At 43.1% G+C, this 25324-nt stretch overlaps 1 protein-coding gene across 3 annotated transcripts in view; it reads right to left on the bottom strand.

Moving 5' to 3' along the window:
* The window catches only part of CLSTN2 (calsyntenin 2), a 1635505-nt gene that overhangs the window by 53902 nt on the left and 1556279 nt on the right, over positions 1-25324 (bottom strand). For all 3 annotated transcript variants that reach the window (XM_029615596.1, XM_029615595.1, XM_029615597.1), the window contains 2 exons: positions 5426-5649; positions 2372-2542 (listed from right to left, as the gene is read on the bottom strand). In XM_029615596.1, the coding sequence (XP_029471456.1) occupies positions 2372-2542; positions 5426-5649 (395 nt within the window). The remainder of the gene's footprint in view (positions 1-2371; positions 2543-5425; positions 5650-25324) is intronic.

Raw genomic sequence — 25324 nt, 5'->3', positions numbered from 1 at the left:
ATTGCTTGGACACTTTTGATTGACCTACCAGGGAACACGCTCTTCTTTTCACCTAAGTCACTATCACCTGCTTTGAAAAGGGTCGATATTGTTTGCCTTGTAGTTTTAACCATCTGTCCAGTTTCTTCCTTCTCATGATGATTACTCGCATCTCTTGTGAGTTGCCCAAAGTCTCATTTGACCAGAGACCTTTGCAGTTGAACTGTGGCTATTCTCACTAAATTTTTCTTTTCTCTTTCCTCCAAGGCTTCCAATTCACCCATAAGAAACATTGCAATATAGAAACATTACGGCAGAAAAAGACCTTATGCCCCATCCAGTCTGCGTATCCAGCCAATTAATTTAGCATTATAATTCTCATCACCTACTTAGAGATCTACTTTATTTATCCCATGTTTTTGTCTCCACCACTACCACTGGGAGGCTGTTCCACTTGGGCAAAAAAAAAAAAAAAAAAGAGCTCCAACTATGTAATTTGGAAACTTTCTTCCATCAATATTTGTGATCTATTTAACAGTGTTGTGTGCTTTTGAATAAATTAAGCTCTACAAATTAGACCTATTTCAGTGGACCAAGCTATCCCCTGGATTCATCAAAATGTAATAAATATAGCAGAAATAGTACCTGCAATAAAAAAAGGGGGGGGAGCGTGGTTAGGATAATTTCCACAACACATGATACATCTATCATACCTGCATTATTTTTCACATCGCAAGAGGGGTGAGAGAGAGAGACTCTGTAGAGGCCAACATGTAAGTTTACTATTTTATACCACTGTAGAGAGGGCACTTTTAACTCAGGGTGAGGTGTGGGGTAGGTTTTGCACCGCAGTTTTTCATACACAGTCAGAGGTACAAACAGCAAAGTTGACATCAGTGAAGATTTTCTGTCATTTGGAGTGATGAAAGATAAAATAGGAGTTGATTTGTACAATGTACTCTCTACCTAGCTTGATTGTAGCTAGGTAGAGTGCATCATAAGAACATAAGAAATGCTATACTAGGTCAGACCAAGGGTCCATCAAGCCCAATATCCTGTTTCAAACAGTGGCCAATCCAAGTCACATCTACCTGGAAAATACCCAAACATTAGATAGCTCACAAGCTACTATTGCTTATTAATTACCGTAATAGCAGTTTATGGATTTAACCTCTAAGAACTTATCCGGAAGCTCGGTTCCCAGCACTGGTATCAGTGGGGAACACCTAGGGATCCCGGGTCCAGAGGAGTATGGGGGCTCCTCTCCCTGGGCCCTCTTCACAGGCGACTCGATAGAAGTCGATGCCGCTGCGGTATTGGTGCCGGCACTGGTTGGGTGCGCCTGTCGGTGCCGGTGTCGATGTTTCCCCTCCACAGAGGACAATGATGCTGATGTCCTTGATAGAATCGGTGATGGATGGTCACCCTGTCCATGGTGCTCCTGGAGAATCATCTCCAAGGTCGATGGACCTTCCATGGTTGGTGGCGCTTGAACTGGTGTCGATGGAGCAGTCTGTTTTGAAGCAAACAAATGCTCCATTTTGTCCAGGTGAGTGTGACGGCCTTTGGGGGTCATTTGTGCACAACTAGAGCATTGACAATCATCGTGCGAGAGGCCTAAGCACAAAACATACTTCATGCGGGTCCATTATGGACATGGTCCTCGGGCACTCGGGACATTTTCTAAACCCAGTCGCCATGTTAAAATTTGGTGGGCGCGTGGTTGGTGACTGTCGGACATCGAAGTGGTAAGCCGCCAGGAACTGACCACAAGTATTGGAAGAAACACTTACCGAGCATCGGAGGGAATGGAGCGCGATGGGGGACCCTGCTGAGGGATTTTTGGAGAAGATAAACTTGAAATAGTTCCATGAGGAAAGTTATGAGAAATTTCTCACAGAGCTCCTAAACCGTGAGGCAACAGCTGCTCAGAAAAAAAGGGGGACCCCTGCTGGCTGCAGGGTTAGTGGCATGCTGGGCATGCTCAGTGTGCCAGTCGAAGTTCTAGAAACTTTGCAAAAGTGTTCCGTGACAGGGCTCCATCTGATGATGTTACCCATATGTGAGGATTACCATCCTGCATGTCCTGGGAGAAATATCTATGCAGTACTTGCTAATATGGTCAAAAAAATGTGGGGGGAAATTTACATGCATATTATTGAAAATGAAAAAGTGTGCATATAAGTGTAAACTCCTTTCCAACCCCATCCCCAAGAATGCCTCTGCTCATTGTGGGTAATCTATTGCATTTACAGGCCATATACAAGTAAGATTACCCACACATCAAGCAAACAATTTTGTAATAGGCCATTTCTATGGATAAAAAAATTTGTTATACCCATAGAAATGTCTTTGAAAATTACCCTCTATGACTGCAATCAGATATACATACCATAGATGGAATATCCTGTTGTAGAATTTGTGGCATCCAGATGTTTTCCAAGAAGTTCATTGTGATCAAGCTCCAAACATTCCCATTTGGGATCTAGTTCTTCTCCAGTTACCAAAATATCACAGAAATCCAAGTTATGAAGCATTTCTTCTACCACGACAAGTTTATGAGCTACAGAGATAAAAAAAATATATTGTATGTAAATAAGTGTCAAAACTAGACATGGTCTTATATTTTTACCTATTTCATGCATATTAATAAATTGTAGTCACAAGTTTTCTGTATTTTATTTGCCAACTAAAGTAGGATGTGCTATACATGCTGAGCCAGTCCTTGATTTTATTTTTTAATCTCCTTCCCTACTACATCCTGAGAATTGTCCTTCATTTCTTATTAAAAAGTGTAACTGTAAATAACAGAAGCAAATGAACCTCAGAGAGAAAAAAAGAACCATTTGTCTCTGTCTTTTCAAGTTAACCTGAGTAATTTGCAAGCCAATGCAATATATATATCAGCATGAGCTATTGTAAATGCTGATTTTTTAAATATAAAACTATATACTGTATATTATATACAATTGATTGTCTTTAGTATATAGATAGATAGATAGGTATATAGATAGTTTGAACTGTTAAATATTCACACACACTGGGTTAATTTTGTAACAGCCCACATAAGAAGATTGGCAAATATGTGCAGGGCCGGTGCAAGGGTATTGGGTGCCCTAGGAGACCCTTGCGCTGCTCCCCCCCCCCACCAGTCACGCTCCCTCCTCGGCCGTGCCTCCCCCTACCTGTTTCGGCGCCAACTGTTTGCTTCTCGGCACCACGTGGCTGCTCTTCGGTGCCCCCTACGGCTCTGTGCCCTAGGCGAACGCCGAAGTTTGCCTAATGGACATGCCGGCCCTGAAAATGTGCATAACCTACACCAATTTTCAAAGAAAATGTACATGTGCAAATTTGCTTTCAAAATTATTCCACCAAAAATACCTGAACACAATTACACTTGCTAATTTGTGCACAGTAAATTTTAGTGAAATCCAAAAGTATTCAGGAAAGTCTAAATCCCTTCTCAACACTTCCCTCGAAAATGCCTCTGCTCAGTCCAAGCAAACATACAGGACATTCGTAAGTTTACACATAAATCTGGTAGGGATGTGCACACTCATTTTTTTTCATTTTCAGTTTAATTCATTTTTTTTTTTTGAGGAGGGGTTGTTTTGGGGCTATATTTTTTGTGTGTGCCTGTTTCTTTGTTTTTTCATAAATAGCATGCATTAGTTGCTGAAAGCAAAAAACATTAAAACATGTTTGTTTTAATGTTTTTTGGTTTTTGGTTAATGTTTTTTTTGGTTCATTTGAAATGAAACAAAAGCAGGCTCATTCATCCTGTTTACCCACTTGTTTCAAATGGGTGGACAATTTTAAAACAAGCCATGTCCGTGGGTTTAGCACATTTTATCCATGGAAATACCTTGAAAATGACTCTTCCTACGAAATGATTCATTAAACTTTTTTCTGAGAGAAAAGCTTCACATAAAATCACCATCTCTGATTAGCACAATGCAATTTTCATTGTCGCTTTTGCAGGATTGAATTTAGACGACAGGTAGAGTCAATGCTTTTCAGACAATTGCAGGGTCGGCTGCTAATCTATCAATCTCTTTAGAAGAGATTTACAAACCTGCAGCATGGTGTTGACCTCATACATTCATCAAGCATTACTGCCTTGATGTTTCATCTTGTGGGATGCACTATTTTAGTTTGTTGGAGCAACATGGTCTTTTCTCAGGCTAAAGCCCAGCTCTCACCTCACCAGGATCCCTTTTCTGTTGCATTTTATGGTTAACTTTCTCTCTTCTGTTCCATGTTTAATTTTCATTAGAAATGGACATCTGTGAATTTTTCATTTGAGTTTTGCTACTTGTTGGAATTGCTCTTCATTATTCCTTATATATTTGAAAACCACTTTGAGCTTGTTCATTCTGAATGTTCCTATTCAGGATGCTTGTTATTGGAAAAAGTGAAATTACGTATCTATGTTCATTTGCTAATAGCAGCTTGGTAATATCATATAACTTATCCTCCTCTCCTTTGGAATTGGTTCTTTATCATTTTTAATCTTTGCTAATAACTATACTAAGTGACAGTCCGGTGTCATGTTTGTCCAGTCCAATGCACTGCATGGTCAGAAGCTTGTTCTGGAATGCTTTCCAGACATTGTTCTGACAGCACTTATGACTCAGGTTATATAAGCCATGTATGTGACTCCAGTGAGCTGTTGCTATCACTAGATGTTATAAATAACTTCACTTTCTGGGAATAAGTCTAGCTAAACTTGTTTCTCCAATAATATATAAACATTATCTATTCAGTATGTCAGCATAGGAAATAGTCATGAGCTACGATGACCTAAGGGGTTTACTAAATCATCCTACTTCATATTAATGCCGCTGAGTAGTTTAATCGCATCACATTTTGGACAAATCAAAAATACAGTAAACATTTCTATTGATTACTTTGTATTAATTTAGAGGAAATGATTAAAATGTGAACAGACTATTTAAATGCATAACTAAAAATAAAGCAGTAGATATTCAAAACTTATTCTGCTCGGAAAGTTAGCTGGATAAGCATATCTGGATAACCCAGCCAGGCCTCAGCAGCACAGCTGTACCACTGAGTATAACTGGATAATTTTGAGTTAGCCAGATATGTTTATCCAGCTAATTTAGGGACTGGTTTGCAAAGGCTTTACTCTCATTCTGTGTCTATCGGAAAAAAATGTTTAGAAAATCAGTTCTTAGGCAGATAAGTTTGAATAATGCCACTTATCTGGTTAAGTTAGTTGAATAAGTAGCTCCTCCCCTGAACACTCCAAGAGTGTCCCCACTTGGCTGGATAACTATCTACCTGGACACATAGTTATCCAGCTAAGTGGCAGCCACTGAATGTGGACAAATATTGAAACACTGTCACTTATCCACTTACCCAACATATCCGGCTGATTGGAGCTGAATATCAAGCTAAAAAAGATGAAATCAAATACACAAACCTGTGGTATCTTCCTTAGAAGGCACTTGTTGTTCCATTTTGGTGACTGTACTGACAATTCTGATATCCGGTAACAGAGCCACTCCTCTTGCACTTTCAAATTCTGTAGCTGGTCTAGCAAAGTGATCCATTCCACTTATTGTAATCTTGGGTTCATTAGCCTGAAGTACCATTACATAGGCATCTATATCTGGGACAGCAATGCAGACATCTTCACCAAAACATCTGAAAAATATGTTGTCAGTTAACTGCAAGATATAGACTTTGTTTCATGTTCTGTTACATATCTTTTCATTCCATAAAAGATCCTAACATGCTTTAAAATCATAAAACTTTAGAAATACAAATGCGGTTTCCTGTGCCAAGACATTTCTTCAGCAGAGTTTTAAGGAATCATGCTGCATGGTCAGTTTTTCAGAATCTGAGGGAGATCTTGCTATAATCAAAGTAAGATACTATAGCTTACCAAAATACAGTAGTGAAGCATAACTCTGTGGCAATGCTCACTCAAAACCTTGATTTCTATAATGGATACTGGACCATGTACCTGGGCAATAAAACAATCCAATTCTTCAATTTGATTTCTAGCTATAGGCATTTCCTTCTAGCTTTAAGTAGAAGATTGCCAATTACAGTTGCATATTGTTTTCTTGCTCATCTGTTTACTTTTCTATGATTTCAGCTTATAAATTCACTAATTTCTGGTGTGCTACAGAAACATGTATATCTTACTAAATTATCATATTCTTCAAATGTAAAGAAAAATAAGGACAAGAGGACATACAACATTCATCTTGTCCATCAAGTTACTAAGGACCTCATTTACTAAGAATTTTTTCCATAGACTCAGAACAGCAGAACAGCCAAAAGGGCAAATTTTAAAAGCCCTATGCGTGGCAAATCCGGGAGATACGCATGTGACTGGGACACGCGCAGGCTGTGCGGAATTTAAGAGGCCAGTAGCCACATGAGTATCTCCCGGTACGTGCATTGGAAAGGATTTTGCAAAAAGGGGCAAGCTGGGGTAGCGTCTGGGTAGGATGTGGGAGGGGGTATGGACGGGCCAGTCCAAGTCATGCACAAACACGCACTAGGATCTGCTGCTGCTATGGATTGTGGGTAAGTAGTAAAATAAAAAATTGTAGGATAGCCAGCGGGGTTTTAGGGGTCAGGGCTAGAAGGGTAAAAGGGAGGCAGGTTAGGTAGGGTGTTAAGGAAGTCCGCTCCTTTACAGGGGCGAACTGGGAGGGAACAGGGAAATAAGCCCTAATATGTCGCTGTGCGCATCTACTAAAATCCCCCACTCACACGCAAGAGATGGTTTTCATGCGCACATGCACACATCGATATAAAATCATGCATGCCGGTAGTGGAATTTATAACATGCGCATATACACGATCATGTTATAAAATTGGCGCGTCCATGTGTACGCGCCGGCAAACGTGCACATGTACGCCTGCACACGACTCTAAAAATCTACCTTCTAGTAAATCAGGCCCTAAGTTATGTAAAGCAACTTGATTAATAGACCCATCTGTATCTCCCAAACCTTTACTGGACACCGGGAATTCGTATTTTGCATTCAGCTCCAAGCAAGACTATTGTTTCGTTGATGGTAATGCTGTTCACATAAATGACTAGTATTGCTTCCAGAGTATTGCTTTGACAGTAACGCCGGTATCTTATGTGACCAGCTTTACTATTAGAGCAAAACTAGATGTACCAGGATCCAGACACACGATCTGAACATCTGGCTTCCAAGTAAAGGTCTGAGGAGGGGTGGGAGGAATAGGAGGGTAAGAAGGGGTGGAAAGGGTGGAAGGGGAGGAGACAGCTTCTAATGCCATGGCCCTTATAAAATGTTTTATCTTGGGGGGCAAGGGGAGGGGGAAGGAGGGCTCTTTGGGCATAAGGATTCACAATTTTAATTCTCATTTTGAGGGCCTTGGGGGGACCTCAGGGATCTTTGAAATGGAAGAGGATTGGGCCATGAGGCCCAATCAGGAGGTGGTTTATTCTTCTGACCTAACCACTGCTTGACCAGTGATATTCTTTCAATGTCACAGTTTAAATTAAAGTTATTTGACTAAACTTGACTGGAACCTAACTGACGATATTCATATCTAGTCGACTAGATTTCAAAGTTATTCAGGTAGTAGAGTAGATGTCTCTGTAAAGAAGAAGAGGAATGAATTGTCCACTGGAACATGATGATTGAGTAGGGATGAGGCTTCCATGAACAAAAGGGAATGCAAGCAGAGGCGTTGCAGATTGTGGACTCATTGCAGCAACATGTGTAAGAGAGACTGAAACTGGGGTCTTGCTACCCACATGTCTACCTGCCATGCCCCAGACACCTTAGGGGTCTTACTGCTGCTCTGCCACCTACCTTGCCCCCATATGCCATCTTGGGTCTCATGCAGTTAATATGCCTACCTACCATGCCTATGATGTACTAGCATAGGAGCCTTGGTGCCTCTGTGTTTGCTGTTTGGGTCTCATCATAGGTATCCCACCCTCTTTTTTCATTAGTTATACTGGAGTGTTTTGTTCCCAGAAATAAACTTTGAAAAAAGTAATAAATACAAGTTTCTCCTCCCATCCCACCTCTTTTATAGTTCTTCATTTTGTTCTAACCCCTCAGCCTATTTCTCCTACCCTGTTTGTTTTTTGGCTATACTGGGGTGTTTGTCCCCAGAAAAAAATAATGATAATATCACAATGACGGAGTGGATCAACTTAGTGGGGGAGGGGCCGTGCTTTATATTAGGAATGGTATAGAGTCCAATTGGATAAAGTTTCTGCAGGAAACTAAATTCACAGTAGAATCTCTATGGGTGTAAATTCCATAGGACATAGAAGAGTACAATGATGGAGGTTATACTACTGTCTACCTGTTCAAAATGAAATACTAACAAAAATTAGGGAAGCTAACAAATTTGGCAGCAAGGTAATAACTGGAGATTTCAATTACCCCACTATTGATTGGGTAAATGTCATATCAGGACATGCTAAAGAGGTAAAGTTTCTAGATTAAATAAAGTACTTCTTCATGGAGGAGCTGGTTTCAGAATTGATGAGAGGAGGAGACATTTTAGACCTAATTCTTTTTGGAATACAAAATTTGGTGCAAGAGGTAATGGTAGTGGGGCTGCTTGGCACCTGTGATCATAATGTGATCAAATTAGAGTTTATGACTGGAGGGAGGACATTAAGGAAATCTACTGCTCTAGCATTTAATTTTCAAAAGACTGACTTTGATGAAATGAAGAAATTAGTTAGAAAACAACTAAAAGGTGTAGCTGCAAAGATAGAGAATTTATATCAGGTGTGGACATTGTTTAAAAATAACATATTGGAAGCTCAAAACAGATGTATACCATGCATTAGAAAATTTGGAAGGAAGGCCAAATAATAGCCAGCATGATTAAAAGGTGAGATGAAAGAGGCCAAATGAACTTCTTTCAAATATTGGGAAAAGGATCCAACTAAAGAAAACAGGAAAAAGCATAAGCATTGGCAAAGTAGATGTAAATCATTGATAAGGCAGACAAAAAGATTTTGAAAAGAAGCTGGTCATAGAGGTAAAAAAAAAAGGGGGCACTTAGAGAAGACAAGGTCATAGTGCAAAGGCAAAATGAATTCTTTGCTTTGGTTTATACTGAAGAGGGTTTCGGGGAGTTACAGTACCTGTGCCCAAAATGGTATGTAATAGTGATGATTCAGAAGAATTGAATCAAATCACAGTGACCCTGGATGATGTAATAGGGCAGATTGACAAATGGCAGAGCAGAAAATTGCCTGGGCCAGATGGTTTGCACCCAAGAGTTCAGAAAGAACTAAAAAATGAAATTGCAGATCTATTGCACCTAAAGACTTGAAGTGACCAATGTGACACTGATCTTTAAAAAGAGATCCAGGGGTGATCTAGGAAACTAAAGACTGGTGAATCTATAATCTTTCTATAAAATCCTTTTTTCTACTTATTCTCTCTTTCCTGGATAAAAATATTTTCTTTACAATATTCTTTACATTCTGACACTTGGACGCTTTAATATAAAATATTTATTTTCTATTTAAATCCCTTCATTAGCCACATGTAATTGTTCAGTGATTGCACACTAGACCATGCCCTTTCCACACAATCTTTGTGTATTTCTTCACAGTTCCTTCGTATCTCTCTTTTCTATCGGGGCATAATACATAAACCTTTCACATACTATGTGTTATGAAACCCTGCCCGCCTAGCTAATCCCCACGACAGGCCCTGCTCACCATGCTGTTCTTCTTCACCCGACGCGGCATGGACGCCGCCAAAGTTGGGCCTTGCCTTGTGGCTGGAGCCGCAGACTTAATTTCTTCTTACGGTCCAGAGGCCACCTTGGCACGCCCTCTTCACTGCGGCCAGAGCCGCAGACTTCTCTGTGTCCATCGCGGCATGGAGCCGTCGCCACCATCACCTTCCTCCTCCGGGGCTGCAGGCCGCATCCCCAGGCTCGATTGGCGGCTGGAGCCACCCCTGGGGCCTCCTGCAGCGGCTGGAGCCGCTGCCATCTTCAGGGCTCGCCTCCAGGCTCAGCCCTGCGTCTATGGCATCAACATAGATGCAGGCCACTGTCCGCGGTCCTGCACAAGCTCCTGCTGCCTGCCTCTAGGTGTGCAGCTGCACCTCTCTGCTGCATTTAAAGGGCCAGCCACAGGAAGTGTTGCTGGCCCCACCTTTGATTGGACTTCCTTCTCCAGCCCTATAAAGGGCTGCTCCGTCACTTCAGCCTTCGCCTTGCATCGGAGTTACTTCACTCTGGAGGCTCCTGCCTGCCAGAGCTCCATCAGGTCTTCTTTGTGGAGCTCCTCTTTGTTTCGTCTCTTCATGTCAAGTCAAGTCAAGTCTTCGTGCCTGAGGTCCTCGTCCAGGTGTCCTGGTGTTTCGTCTCCTGGTGTTTCGTCTCCTGGTGTCCTGCCCTTTTTGGTGTTTACTTCAGTGCTCCTGAGCCTTCTGGTCCTGTTAGGTCGTGCTCTATTGGATGACGTCTTTCCCGAGTGTGGAGTTGCCTACAGGTGGAATTTGTTCCTGTGCTCCTGAGCCGTCATGTCCTGCCAGCCTTTGTGGAGCTCCGGATGACATCTGGCTTCATTGTCGGAGTCCCACCTCGACTGGATTCTTCCCTGCGCTCGACCCGTTCTCAGCATGGTCCGTGACCAGCCTCCTCAGGCTGTGTAGGGTGCACAGTGGGACAGGGTGGTCTGTGACCAGCCCATTGGGTCCACCCGTGAAGGTGGGCTGAGTAGGGCGCCCTGAGAGACAGTGCCAATGTTCACCCTCCCAGCTCTCGTCTCGTCTGGATTTCGTCAAGTTCCTTGTCTCGTCCTGGATGCCGTTGCATCAGTCTTGGTGTCATGTCTTCGCCTCAATGTCTTGTTCCTGATGGCATTGCATCGACCCTGGTCCTGGATGCCGTCGCATCGACCATTGGTCTGTGATGTCTTTGCATCAGCCTTGGTGTGATGTCCTCAACTACTTTGGTGTCATGTATTGTTCCAGCCCTCGTCTCTGATGCCGTCTGCATCAGCCTTGGTGTCATGTCTTCGTCTGCGATGCCGTAGCATCGACCTTGGTGTCATGTCTTTATGTCAAGGCCCGTCTGCACTCATCCTCAGGCCAGGCCTGCTGCTCCATGCCGATCCAAGCAGCAGGTCCGAAGGGGCTCGGAATGGTTGGAGGACCATTCACATTCCAACATAATCATGTTGTTGGCCTTGGGAGCTTGCAGACCTGGCAGAGGGTAAGACCGTCAGCCATGCTGGAACACGCCGTCAACCCTCGTTTCGGTCCTGGATCCATCTGGGGTCAGGCTGAGGCCCTAGGGCATACAAAAACACTCGCTAAGTAACATAATTCAAGGCCTTTTGAGGCCCCCTACGTAACAGAATGCAAGGCCTTTCAAGGCCGTTCACACAACACTATGCTATTTTAAAAGCTTATTTAGTTTGTTACTGTGTTTCTACTTGATGAATGTAGCAGTGCCCCGCGAATGTATTAATTTTCATGAATTTTTATTAATCTTTGTTTTTTCTGTATATTCTGGATCTGTTTTTCTATTGGCTGTATGGTATTCTGATGCATTGTGATTGGTTACATTTTTGGCGCCATTTTCCTGGGTTCTTTAAACGCTGGGTTTGCCGGCATTGCCCGCTCTCCTTGCAAACTAAAATGTATGTAAGCTAGAGTTAATAAGGTATGTGTGCTGTTATTCCTCGATACATTACATTTTAATATTGAATAGCTTGGCTCTACATGACTAAATTATGAGCCTGAGTGGTACCTTTTCTATGAACTTTCTATGAATTTTCTTATCTTATAAAATTTTTCCTCACATGCTTACACTTCGATGTCTTTAATATAAAGTGTTACTGTTCACTTAAGTCCATTAGATGCATGTTTATGTTTAGTGAATGCATGTCAGACCGTGCCTTCTCACATTTCTGTGTATTTCTTACAGTTTCCTCTTACTTTTCCTTCCTATTGGTGTGTAATACATAATTCCTTTACATACTATGTTAATTTTAAAAGCGTGGTCAATTATGTTGTTACTGCTTTCTCAACTTGATGCATGTAAGCAGTCTAGCACAAATGTATTAATCTTTGTTTTTACTTATATCCCGGACCTGCCTTCCCATTGGTTGTATGGTATTCTGATGCATTGTGAATAGCCAATTTTTCGGCACTATTTTTCTGGGTTCTTTAAATGCTGAGTCTTGCTGGCACTGCCCGCTCTCCTTGTGATTTAAAATTAATGTAAGCACAGCATTCAATAAAGCATGTGTGCTGATATTTTCGATTTATGAAACTTTTATGTATGCTGCTTAATACTGGATCCTATTGTTAAGTCCCCCTTACTATCTTGTTAATTTCTTTCCATGTTACAGCCTCTGAACCCCATTTAAAGTCCTTCCTGATGTAGCTGCATTTGGAGAAACATGGGTCCGTGTCGGGGGATCCTGCTTAAATTGTGCTTTTCCAAGCAATGGAGTTGCCGCCAATTAAATAAAAAGTGCATATTAAAACTAATTTGATGCTGTGGGGACTTATTGAATTCAACTGCATTTCCCCTGCTGTTGTTACTGAATCAAATTTCAGTGCCAGGAAAAATCATAGAAATAATTCTAAAGAATAAAATCACAGAACTTATAGAAAGACATGGTTTAATGGGACATAGCCAGCATGGATTTACACAAGGGAAGTCTTGCCTCATCAATCTGCTATATTTTTTGGAAGAGGTTAATAAAAAGGTAGATAATGGTGAGCCAGTGCATATAGAGTATTTGGATTTTCAAAAGGTGTTTGACAAAGACCCTATGAGAGACTCCTGAGAAAAATAAAAAGTCATGGGATTTTTTTATCTTTTTTTTTGGTAAGGGCTACTCAGCTCCGTAGAAGAGGTAGTGGATAAAGGAGGATTCTTTTTATTAAAAAGATGTATCATCATGTAGATGTACATGTGGATGTATCATCAAGAGCAAGGGGAAAAATTACTCATTCCTAGAACCAGAACAACTTAGAAATTTTCTAGGGGGGAAAACAGCCGGTTAATATAGATTGATGGAAATCCCATAACATTTTCTGGTTAGGTTAAGATTTCAATTAGTTTCGCTCATAAAAAGTTTCACAGAGGATATCCTTAATTTTTCCTGTAGTTAGAAGGAACAAGAATTATTTTTATTGTATTTCAAACAATATTATGTATATTTCTTATTCAAATGTTTCTTTCTTGTTCTGCTATTACTGTCTTGGTAATTATGACTGTATAAATTGAAAATTCATAAATAAAAATTGAAAAAAAGAAAGAAAAAGTCATGGGATAGGAAGCAATGTTCTATTGTAGATTGCAAACTGTTTAAAAGACTGGAAACAGAAAGAAGGACTAAATGATTAGTTTTCTCAGTGGAGAAAAGTAAGCAGTGGAGTACCTCAGAGATCTATACTGGGACTGGTGCTTTTTAATATATTTATAAATGATCTGGAAAAGAGAATGATGAGTGAATTGATCACATTTTCAAATGAATCAAAATTATTCAGAGTAATGAAATCACAAGCAGATAGTGAGAAATCGCAGGAAGACCTGGCAAGACTGGGATATTGGGCATCCAAATGGTAGATGACATTTAATGTGGGCAAGTCAAAGTGATGCAAATAGGAAAAAATAACCTACACTGCAGTTACATGATGTTAGGTTCTAGAGATGTGCGAAACCTGAACCTCTTGGTTTGGGCTTCGTTTTCGGCCTGCTGTGGGAAATTTTGTATTTCCTGCGGTTCGGGCCTTTTAAATTCGGGGGGACCTGAATTTCGGTTTAGTGCGCACTAACTCCCGTTAGTGCACGCTAACATTAGGTTCCATATTAGGAGTTACAATCCAGGAAAAGATATATGCATCATCTTGGACAATACTTTGAAATCTTCAGCTCAGTGTGTGATGGTGGTCAAAAAATCAAACTGAATGTTAGCAATTATTAGGTAAGAAATGAAGAATAAAACAGATAATATCATAAATCCTCTGTATTGCTCCATGGTGAGACCACACCTAGAGTCCTGTGTGCAGTTCTGGTCTCTGCACCTCAAAAAAGATATCACTCAACTGGAAAAGGTACAGAGAAGGTTGACCAAAATAATAAAGGGAATGGAATTGCTCCCATATGAAGAAAGTCTAAGGAGGCTATGGCTGTTCAGTTTGGAGAAGAGACAGTTGAGAGGGGATATAATAGAGGTCTACAAAATCATGAGTGGAATAGAATGTTTAAATGTGAACCTGTTCTTTACTCTTTCACATAATACAAAAAATAGGGAACACTCCATGAAGCTAGTAACATTTAAAATAAATAGAAAAAAAATTGTTGCTGGACAATGTGATAAAGGCAGCTATCATAGCTGAATTTAGAAAAGATTTGGACATGTTATTGGAAAAGTCCATATACTGTTGTGAACCTGTCCGCGATGAGCGCGGGCAGGCCCCCTACCTTCACGGCCAGTTGGGCCGCTGACGCTGCTCCCCCAAACGCGGCAGTCTGGAGACCGCAGCAGTCTTCTGCCCTGCGCGGCAGGGCTGAGCCGCTGGGAGCCTTCCCACATGGCTGGGACCGCCGGTGCCACTCCTGATCTCCCCGATACAGCTGGAGCCACTCCTGCTTCTGTCTTCGCACTGCCGGGGTCCTTAGACGGCAGGCAGGCCGCCCTTGCCTTGCCTGCTCCTGCTGGTGCCGGCATTCGGCATCCTTCTTCCTTCTTCGCAGCATGGAGCTGCTTCTGCAGCCTGCCTTGCTCCTCTTCGGGACCTCGGAGGCAAGGAAGCCATCCTTGCTGCTGCCGGGGTCCTTATCCGGCAGGGAGGCCGTCCCTGCCGGTGCCTGCTCTTGCCTGCTTCCTCTTCACGGCATGGAGGTGCTCCTGCAGTCCGTTCCTCTTCCAGCCTGGGCCCTCCATGTGGCTGAGGACGGAACCAGCATGTCCTCTTTTCTCCAGCTTCTTCCTAGGTGCGTGCCTCTCCTCCATTCTTATGGGGCCAGCCAGGTGTGGCCCCTGCAAGTTCCTCCCCATGTGTTGCCCTCTTCAGCCCTACAAAAGGGCTCAGTGTTCAGTCCAGCTTGGCCTTTGCAAGGAGTTAGATGCTCCTGGATGTTTCTGTCCTTCGCTCCAGGAGTCCTCACTGTTCCATCGCTTCTTCAAGGTCCTGTGTTCTTTGTTGGAGCTCTATATCTTGTCCTGTTGTCTGTGATCCAGTCCAGATGTCCATCTTCCATTCCTGATGTCCATGATCTGGTCCAGATGTCCGTCATCCGTTCCTGATGTCCGTTATCCGTCCTGATGTCCTGAACCCCTGGTTCCTCATCGCCACCTTTCCTGGCATGCCATGTCATGGTCTGCGACCAGCCCCATGGGCGGGCTGAGTAGGGTGCCTTGTGGTACAATGCCTTCTTCACTACCGTGGCACAAGCCTCTGGGAGACTTCCACCTGAAGCCTTGTTCCTGGTCTACGGAGTTCCTTGTGTCTGTTCCATCCATGTTACAGCTCTGCTTGAACCTGTGCCGCTCCAGCATGGTCCGCGACCAGCCACTGGCGGCTGTGTAGGGTGCACTCTGGTGCAGGCCTCTACAGTCTCTGGGACATGTTTCTCTCACTCGTCCCACTATCTCATCTAGAATCTTCCTCGAATCCGGCATGGTTCGCAACCAGCCTCACCGGTGGGCTGTGTAGGGCACACTGCATCACAGTCTCAACCCAGCACTTTGCTCCTGAATCTTCATCTTCAGTAACTTGCTCCTGAATCCTCGTCTTCAGTAACTTGCTCCCGAATCCTCGCCTTCAGTACCTTGCTCCCAAATCCATGTCTAAGTGTCTTCGCCTGAGTCTTCATCCAAGTGTCTTCGCCTGAGTCTTCGCCTGAGCCTTCCATGTTCCAAAGCCTTCGTTTGCCCCTGGCCTCCGTCCGGCCTGCTGCTTCTTGCCGTTACCCAGCGGCAGGTCCGAAAGGGTTTGGAATGGTCGGAGGACTGTTCAAAGACCACCATTGAATTGTTGGTCTTCCCGGAGCATGCAGGTCTGGTGGAGGGTCAGTGCCTTCAGCTATCCTTGTCTTCAGTCCAGCCTTGCTCCTGCTCTGGATTCCATCCAGTCCAGCCTTGCTCCTGTCCAGTCCTTGCTCGGGCATGCCTCGCCTGCCTCAGCACCTCTTCGGAGTTCCTCTGGGGTCGAGCTGTGGTCCAAGACCACACTATCCCCTGGAAAACGGAACTGCTCTCTTAGTGCTTCCTAACATATACTGTATGCTTTTTAATCAGATAGACTTTGGAAAACCCATGACTTATTCCTGTGCATTAGCAGCATGGGTCCATCAACTGTTTGGGATCCTGCCAGGTACTTGTAAACCTGGATTGGCCACTGTTTGAAACAGGATACTGGACCCTTGATGGACCGTTGGTCTGAATAATTATTTCTTATGTTCTTAAGGCTCATCATGCCTCTTTTGGTGCCATATTAACATAGAATTATTTTGTTGGCATGCCTTCTTTTATGATCATGTCTGCTCACCAGTTTCATTAGAAATGATTAGAAAATCCCAATTTTAGAGACCAAGATAGGCTGTATTGTTTCCTATATTGACTATAATGGGAAATAAATGAACAAATAAAACAAAGGATTTTTTTTTATTTGAAAGTAAATAAACAAATGGTGGAGCTCTACAAAACAAATGAATGAGTCACAATGAAAACATTTCCTCTGCAGATCTCTACCCAATATTGTAATTGGGATATCAGATTTATACAAAATATCTAAGCTTGCTTCCTGGGAACAATATCAAAGAGCCAGATGAATTGAGAAGGAAATACTTTTTCATGTGCTCTTTGGTAACTAGAACATGATCACAGGCAGAAAGATACCTTCAAATCAATGCTGGTTTAAAGATACACAAATGCACTGACACTAATTATTCAGTGTAACTTTGTTACAAAAATAACATCTATATAGATAATAATAATTAATCCAGACTCCAGAGTCAGCAGAACTGGATTATCCTACTGTGAGTTGTTTTAAAAGCCCCAAGCAATCTTAGTAAAAAAAAAAACAAACAAAAAACAAATTAAAAAAAAAACAAAGTGAAAAAAGAAATTGTTTTAAAACATTCGAATTGAGAAACCCTGAGCACAGTAATGATAAACTGAACAGTCAAAAAATATGAAAACAGCATCTTTTCTTTTGTCAGCTAAGGTTAAAGCAATAAAAAATCAGCCGTAAGTTAAGTCAAAAGGTTACTCGTTCTCTTCATCTCCTTCAGAATCAACCTCTGCACCAAGAAATCTGTGTTCATCCAGGAATGTCTGTTTTCTTTTTGTACGATTTGTGAACATGAAGTTCTAACCTCACTAGGAAAAGGGGTGAAGGGGCAACAATTATCTCCTGCTATTTCTCCATGGTTTTATGTTGTAGATAGCTACATATGAAAATAAATGAACCCTTATAATTGATGACCTACAGTTTTCCTTGCATTGAAACAATTTGTCCCCAGTCTCTTAAAATAGATTCAGTAACAGGAATAGTACTGTACAAGTGCTTTATCTGATGCATCTTAGAAATGATTTGACACTCTGAATGCACATCTCACAGCTTTTAAGGTATATTTTAGTGCCTTGTGTGACCTTTCTTCCATACATTCCAGCAACTCCTATTTTTATCCATTTATAGGGCAGTGCTTCTTGAATTCAGCACACCTGAAGTTTAAAAGTTATTTTTTCAACATATAAGGAATGGTTTAAATTTAAAGCTGTAATCTATGGATCCATTATGATGCCTTCATTAAACAAACTATCTAGATTGTTTATTTTGATTGCTAACTGTCTCAGTATGAAATCTCCCAAATATTTTGTTAATCGCTGTTTGCAATCCAAGCACACAATTACCTTGCATGTGGTGCATTTTAAGTTAATCACAATGGATTACAGTCTGCTTTAAGCAAATGTCATATAATTAGTACCAAATGTAATTTGGAAAGAGAAGAATTTCATTACAAATTTTACTTTGTAAAATGAAGTTTGCAATTGTTAATTGGTTTTTATATAAAAATAAAATGCAACAAGGTCAGGGTGCATGACTGCCAGCAATATCATGGCATTGTGCCCCCTGACATGGCAAGCTCCCAGTGACCTATGTATAATCTGATCTAGTGAGGGAAAAAAATTCACCCTGAAAAGGATCAGGAGGTTGTTGAGAAGCAAACATAAGAACATAAAAATTCCGATACTGGGTCAGACCAAGGATCCATCAAGCCCAGTATCCTGTTTACAACAGTGGCCAATACAAGTCACAAGTTCATCACAAGTACCCAAATATTAAATAAATCTCAAGCTACTATTGCTTAATAGGGATGTGCATTCATTTGCAACAAAATATGAAATAGAGACAATATTTCCTATTTTGTCGGATTTCGGGGGGCGATGAAATGATAAGAAAACCCATGAAATTTCGTGTGGTTTTCTAATTGTTTTTTTGGGGGGGAGAAAGGGCACATTAAAAAAAAAAACCCTAAACCCACCCCAATCCTTCAAATTTAATTAATTGCAACCTCCCACCTTCCTGACCCCCCCCCAAAAAAAAAACTTGCTGAAATTCCGTGGTGGTCCAGCGGGCATCCCAGGAGTGTTCTCCCCCTCTTGGGCCGTTGGCTGCCACTAATCAAAATGTTGCTGATGGCCCTTTGCCCTTACCATGTGACAGGGGCTATCAATGCCATTGCTCGGCCCCTGTCACATGGTAGGAGCAATGGATGGCCCGTGCCATTTTTTAAGATGGCGCTGACTGTACATTGCTCCTACCATGTGACAGAGGCCGGCCAATGGCACCGATAGCCCTTGTCACATGATAAGGGCAAAGGGCCATCAGCGCCATTTTGATTACTGGCAGCCGATGGCCCAAGAACTGGAGATCACTCCCAGGACCCCCGCTGGACCACCTGGGAATTTCAGCAAGTTTTTGTGGGGGTTTGCAATTAATTAAATTTGAAGGGTTGGGGTGGGTTTGGGTTTTTTTTTTACTACCCCCTGTTGTAATTCAATTTGAAGGGTTGGGGTGGGTTTTGTGCTTCATTTCAGGGGGCAGCCAAAATAAAATCAGCCTGAACCACGGGAAAACAAAGTTTCCTGCAGCGAGCCAATAACGAAGGCCGAATCACATCTCTATTGCTTAATAATGAATAGCAGTTTATAGATTTTTCCTCTAGGAACTTATCTAAACATTTTTGAAACCCAGCTACACTAACTGCTGTAACCACATCTTCTGGCAATGAATTCCAGAGCTTAATTATGCACTGAGTGAAAAATAATTTTCTTTCATTTGTTTTAAATGAGCTCAAGGCCACTCAGTAACAGGGATGCACACAGAAAATATTTTTGGTTCAGTTCATTATTTTGGTTCATTAGTTTCCATAATTAGTTTCTTTTTTTGTCTTTTTTTCTGTTTATTCATATTATTTGTTAATTTGTTTTTTATTAAATTTAATGAATTTATGAAACACACACTGCAGTCAGTCACTTTTATTAGAAAAAAAATCATACAGTGGCATTAGAACCTCCAGAATTTAGAAAGGGGTAAGGCATGAAACACAGTAGTCAAAACCCCAAGGTATAGTATAAGGATTAAGATAGCAAGCACAAGGACATCAAAACCCTAAGGCATAAAGTGAAGGATAAGGAAGCAAGCACAGTAACATCAAAGCTCTGAGGTACAAAGTATGGGGTAAGAAACACAGCATAGTGGCATCAAAACCCTAAAGCATAGAGTGAGGAGAATAGCAGAAAGCAGAGCAGCATCAATACCCCAAATCATAGACACAGTGATATGGCAATAAAGAGTGGCATCAATATCTCAAGGCACAGATGGGCAAAGGGCCCCATCAACATTGGCATGAACAGCACAAAGCACTGTGAGAAGATCAAAATGGTGCTAGCGGTGGCAAGGGATCTCCAAGACACCTTGAAAGGTCCTGGAGTGAGCTGGGCAGTAACAGTGACAGAATAACCTAGCAAGGAGCTAAAGCAGGAAAGAAGTGGGATGGATGAAGAAACTCATTATTTATATGTTTTAGTTTTTTGTTGTTTTTCTGAATACAAAACACTATAGTATAGCCAAGAAAGAAGCAGAGTAGGCGGATCATCTGGGATCCAAGATTGGTAGAGTAAAGCGGCAGGATGCTGAACCAGGAAAAAAGTAGGGTAGGAAGAGAAACTTTTTTCCTTGTTTTACATTTTTTATTGTTGGGGATAAAACACCTCAGTACAACTCAGAGAAAGGCACCAGCAGGAACAGAATGGTACTATGATCTAACCTAGATTTAAGCATAGGCAATGCATCTGTCTTGGTGCTACATTTTGAAGGTACCAAATATTCAAGAAACCTGCTTTTTTTTTTTTTAGGGCCATGTGCTGGCACAGATTCTAAAGGGTACAGCCATGGCATTTTCCTCATGAATGCTAAAATCTTACATCCAGCCTTGACTATGATGTCACAGCAAGGCACTGAATCAGAAAAGGCAGAGCAGGAGTGGTCAGAGCAGTGGCTGCAACAGCTGCAGCAGCAGGAGTTGAGCAGACAGCATCAGAAGCAAGGCTCCAGGACTGGCATCCCAAGGCAAGAGATCCAGAGACAGAAATACCACCAATATAATTAAGAGAGAAGCATGGCAGGAGAAAAAGACCAAGCTGCAGGAGTGGTACTACAACATAGCAGTAAAGTGCTAAACAAGGCAAGAGTGGGCAAGGCAGCAGCAGCTGCAGCCAAAGAGACAACTGGCAACAATACAGCAATAAGATGTGGGCAAAAGCCATGGGCATTGTTTCACTGTAGCCGTGCACTCAGTCCTGCTGCCACTTGAATGGAAATTCAGATAAAGCCAGCGAAGGATTGTTGATTTTTTAAAAATACTTTTTATTTATAATTTCCAATTTTTCCACAAGCATTTCCTTGAGATAGAGAGATGGAAGCACATGTGCCATCAGTACAAACCAAAGAGAAAATAAAAAAAGACATAAATTCACAAGTCTCCAATTAGCCCACAATAATATGGAGGATCAAGAAAGAAAAAACAATGAGAGTTGGCATCAAAAGAAATTTAACAGTTGTGAAAATTAACAAGAGCCAAGTCTGTGACTACATTTATATCCCACTTAAATAAACAATCAGCCAATTCTCTCCACCCTTCAACTGCTTAGAATCTATAAAGAAACATAGCTGTTAAGCTTTGAAAAAGATATGTATAGATTGCTGAAATTTCACAATACATTTATAGGGGTCACGGATCTTGGCAGAGTGAGGAAGGAAATTTGTTCCAAGTGTAATGCTCCTGGCCTGTAGTATCATCAAAGCAGTGACTGTCTTCAAGTTCCCCGGTAATGTTTCCCCATATATACCAAATAAATTGTGACTGGTGGGATCAGCTGGACATCTTGCAGGTTGTACTTCTGTCCCAGGTTTTCATCGATATAGTACCTGGTTGTGCTGGAATCTAGGAAGGCTTCAAAATGAATCTCCATTGCACGGGTCTAGAGTACCACTGGGACCAGTATTTGCAAGGAGCGAGGTAGGTGTGAGTGACCTTGGGCTGCCTCCCCAACCAGCCCTAGGCCCTGAAGTTTCCAGAACTTTCTGGGCATTGAATCGCATAGTGACTGACTCCAGCGCAATATAGGCAAAGATTGTGTCTCTGCTTCTCCTCCTCAAAGAGACTGGCTCTTCTAAGCTGGATAGGTTCCTCCATGGCTAGGTGTGGCATTAGTTCCCTGGAGTGATTCATAATTGCCCTCTGGAACAGGGGAGCTAGTTTCAAGTCTTTCCAAGGGAGTTCTCCCAGACTCGCTGAAACCTTACATCAATCTTGATATGGAATGTGATGAGATCAACTAATGTCAGCATGACATCTCTCCCTGCTAATTCATCTTTAATGCGCTCAGTGAAGCCCTGATAGAAGATAGTCACCAGGATCTCCTAGTTTCACTGTAGCTTTGATGCATGGGTCTGAAACTGGCTAGCATAGTCACAGATAGTTGAGTTACCTTGCTGAAGGTGAAACAGATCCACAGCCACCAAGGAGGAACATCTAGGCTCAGCAAAACTGGTTGAGAAATTCCTCAAGATTCCCCATGAGGGGCTCGTTCCTCTCCCACAAGGGGAATGCCCAGGCCAGGGCTGAGCTGGCAAGTAGAGATATGATGAACATCATCATGGTGCAGTCACAGAGAAAACTGGATACTTGTAGATTGAAATGCATCAGGCACTGGTTTTATGAAGCCTTGACAAGCCATGGGATACCATTATACCTGGGCAGTGGTGCCAAAAGGGGAATAGAGACAGTTGCATGTGCACTAGAAGAGGCAGTGTCGGGAGTACAAGTGATAGTATCTAAGCCTGAAGGGCATCCATATATAATTATATATGGCCAGATCTTGAAGTATACCCACTATCTGGATTAGTTGCTCTTGCTGTTGCTGCTGTCCCCTGTGAGTCATTCCAAGGAATGGCCTGAAATGAAGGTGTGTCCCCCAAACTCCTGGCCTTAGCAATCTGTCATGGAATGTAAGCCCCTCGGCTGTGGTATAATTGATGCTAACCAGCACATGACCTGGGTCCTCACCAACAGCAGGCAGACACTCTAATAGCTCAGACTAGAAGGCTTCACCTATACCAACTCCTTTCCCCACAGGTACAGCCCTTGGGTTCTGGGAATGGCACTATATAGGCAAGGATCCACAGCCCAGGAGGATGGTCCAGGGGCAGCAGTCAGATGGAGGGGGTAGCAGGCCAGGGACAAGGCAGGTGGCAGCCTGACCAAGTCCAGATCTGAGTCAGAGGTCAGGTCAGGTGACAATCAGGCAAAGTCCGGGTCTAAAACAATGCCAGGGCAACTAGAATCAATCCGGAGAAGAGGGAGAACAGAGACAAGGATTAGGACAAGACAAGGCAGGAGCTGGATCAGATGGGCTGGAGCGAGGACAGGGAGCAAGACAAGGAAAGGCAAGGGCAGACATGAGGCAGGGTAAAGGAAAAGGAGCAAGCCACAGAGCAAAGACCAGCAAGGAGAACTGTGTGTCAGGAGGACCTGTTGCTGAGGTGCCAGACTTCTGAACAGCTGGGGTTTAACTACCTCGAGCATGATGATGTCATCTTTCTACACTGCGGCCAGGTTCCTGCTGTGGGGCCTCTATAAGGCGGAGGGAAGACACTGCATGGCATTGGTGGCATCTTGCACTGGGGGTAAGGGAGGCTGGCCGTGGGATGGCACTGCGGTAGGCTGGGCATTACAGTAGGCAGGGTATCCCCATGCTGTACAATCAGTGTCATAGTTGTGTGCAGGCATAAGTAGCCAAGGCAGAGGTAAGTAGCATGCATTTCATCAGCACTGTGACCTCTAAGCTGTGTGCATATGTGTATACATGCAGGATATGATCTCTGTGCACACAGCAAAACATAATGGGGCGGATTTTAAAACCCCTGCACGTGCCGGCGCGCCTATTTTGCATAGGCCGCCGGCGCGCGTAAAGCCCCGGGATGCGCGTAAGTCCCGGGGCTTTCGAAACAGGGAGGGAGGGGGCGTGTCTGGGGGCGTTCCCAAAACGACACGGCATTTCGGGGGCGTGCCGCGGCGTTTCGGGGCGGGCCCGGGGGCGTGGCACCGGCCCGGGGGCATGGTAAAGGCCTCCGGACCACGCCCCCGGGACTGGAGGATGGAGCGGGGCTGCCGGCGAGGCGCAAAGTTACGCCTGCTTTCAGCAGGCGTAACTTTGCCGACAAAGGTAAGGGGGGGTTTAGATAGGGCCGGGGAGGTGGTTAGGTAGGGGAAGGGAGGGGAAGGTGGGGGGAGGGCGAAGAAAAGTTCCCTCCGAGGCCGCTCCGAAATCGGAGCGGCCTCGGAGGAAACAGGCAGGCCGTGCTGGGCTCGGCGCGCGCAGGTTGCACAAATGTGCACCTCCTTGCGCGCGCCGATCCCGGATTTTATAAGATACGCGCAGCTATGCACGTATCTTATAAAATCTGGTGTACTTTTGTTCGCGCCGGTGGCGCGAACAAAAGTACCGATGCGCGTAGTGTTTAAAAATACGCCCCAATGTGCACAAGGAATCCAATGTAGCCTTTCAATATTTGGAAGAAACATTGTTCATCAGTGATATTTGGACCAGCACAAGCCTACTTCTGACAACTCACTGGTGCTAGCTGGTCACTGCAGGGGCAAGCAGCAGATTTAGTGGGGACTGTGCTGCATATCCAGGTTGTGGATACCACACATACTTCATGCAGTATCCTAACACTATTAAAAAAAAAAAAGTGCTGGAGAACTAGCAGCTAGACCAGAGAGGCAGGAATGTTCTTGAAGGTTTTAAAAAAAAATTTGTGTGACCGACAGTGGTGCATATTTGATTAGAATGGAGGCTATCGGGAGATCCATTGCTTTGCGCACTTGCTGTACCTGGCAGTAATGGTTGCTCTGGGGCTGGGGCCATGGATTATGGGGTTCCAGACCTGAAGGATTTGGAAGAGAAGTGCAGGAGAAAAAAGTAGAAGTTTCATTATTGCATGAAGGGTGGGCAGCTTCTCTGTTAGAAACAGGAGGAAGTTGGGATGCCTTATAAATGGCCCATTCGAGATGTTGGCACTCATTAAAATGCCACCTATCTGATGATCCAGAGGTTAGTGAAGCAGCAGACAATCTTTCATGACTTGACTCTAGAAATGGAGATGATTATAGATTGCTCACTGGGTCATCATGATTGGGTAGTGATGAGGCAAATGATAGAAGTCCTGAAGCTGTTCAAGGATGCTATGGAGAGTCTGAGCTCCAGAAGTGCAACCCTGGGCATGGGCATCCTCCTAGTAAATAATCTAGAGGAGAAGTTAAGGGATTTCATGAACAAGAAGAAATGAAAGCAGAAATTTTGCAGTTTGTGAACTCCTTGAGGTAGTGAGTGCTTGAGAGACTGAATCTTCTGACAAAAAACATTACTTGCATGCTTGCCACAATTTGTAATCCATGGCTGAAAGTGAGTCTTAATTTCTGGTCCCAGCATCTCCTTTACATGAAGAGGATACTGGAGGCTAGGGTGCATTACCTGGAGCATCAAAGGCAGAGGTACAGTAGGGATGCTGCACAGGAAAGAGTGGTCACTACACAAATCAGCGGGAGCACAAATAGCACCCTGCCAGCTACCATTTCCTTCCCCTCTTAATACACTAGAGTCCTGTTGCTTCCAGAAAAACCTCTCTCCTGACACAGGGCATAGCTAGAGCAGCTGGCAGCAGAGATTCTCAGCCTATCCCAGCAAGGCAAACGAGTCCACCATCTGGCCAGACCTTTCTGCTCCCCAAAG

Source organism: Rhinatrema bivittatum, chromosome 9 (genome assembly GCF_901001135.1).
Source record: "Rhinatrema bivittatum chromosome 9, aRhiBiv1.1, whole genome shotgun sequence".
Taxonomy (NCBI): domain Eukaryota; kingdom Metazoa; phylum Chordata; class Amphibia; order Gymnophiona; family Rhinatrematidae; genus Rhinatrema; species Rhinatrema bivittatum.
The sequence above is the reverse complement of the archived record's forward strand: the minus strand, read 5'-3'. Positions and strand labels throughout refer to the sequence as shown.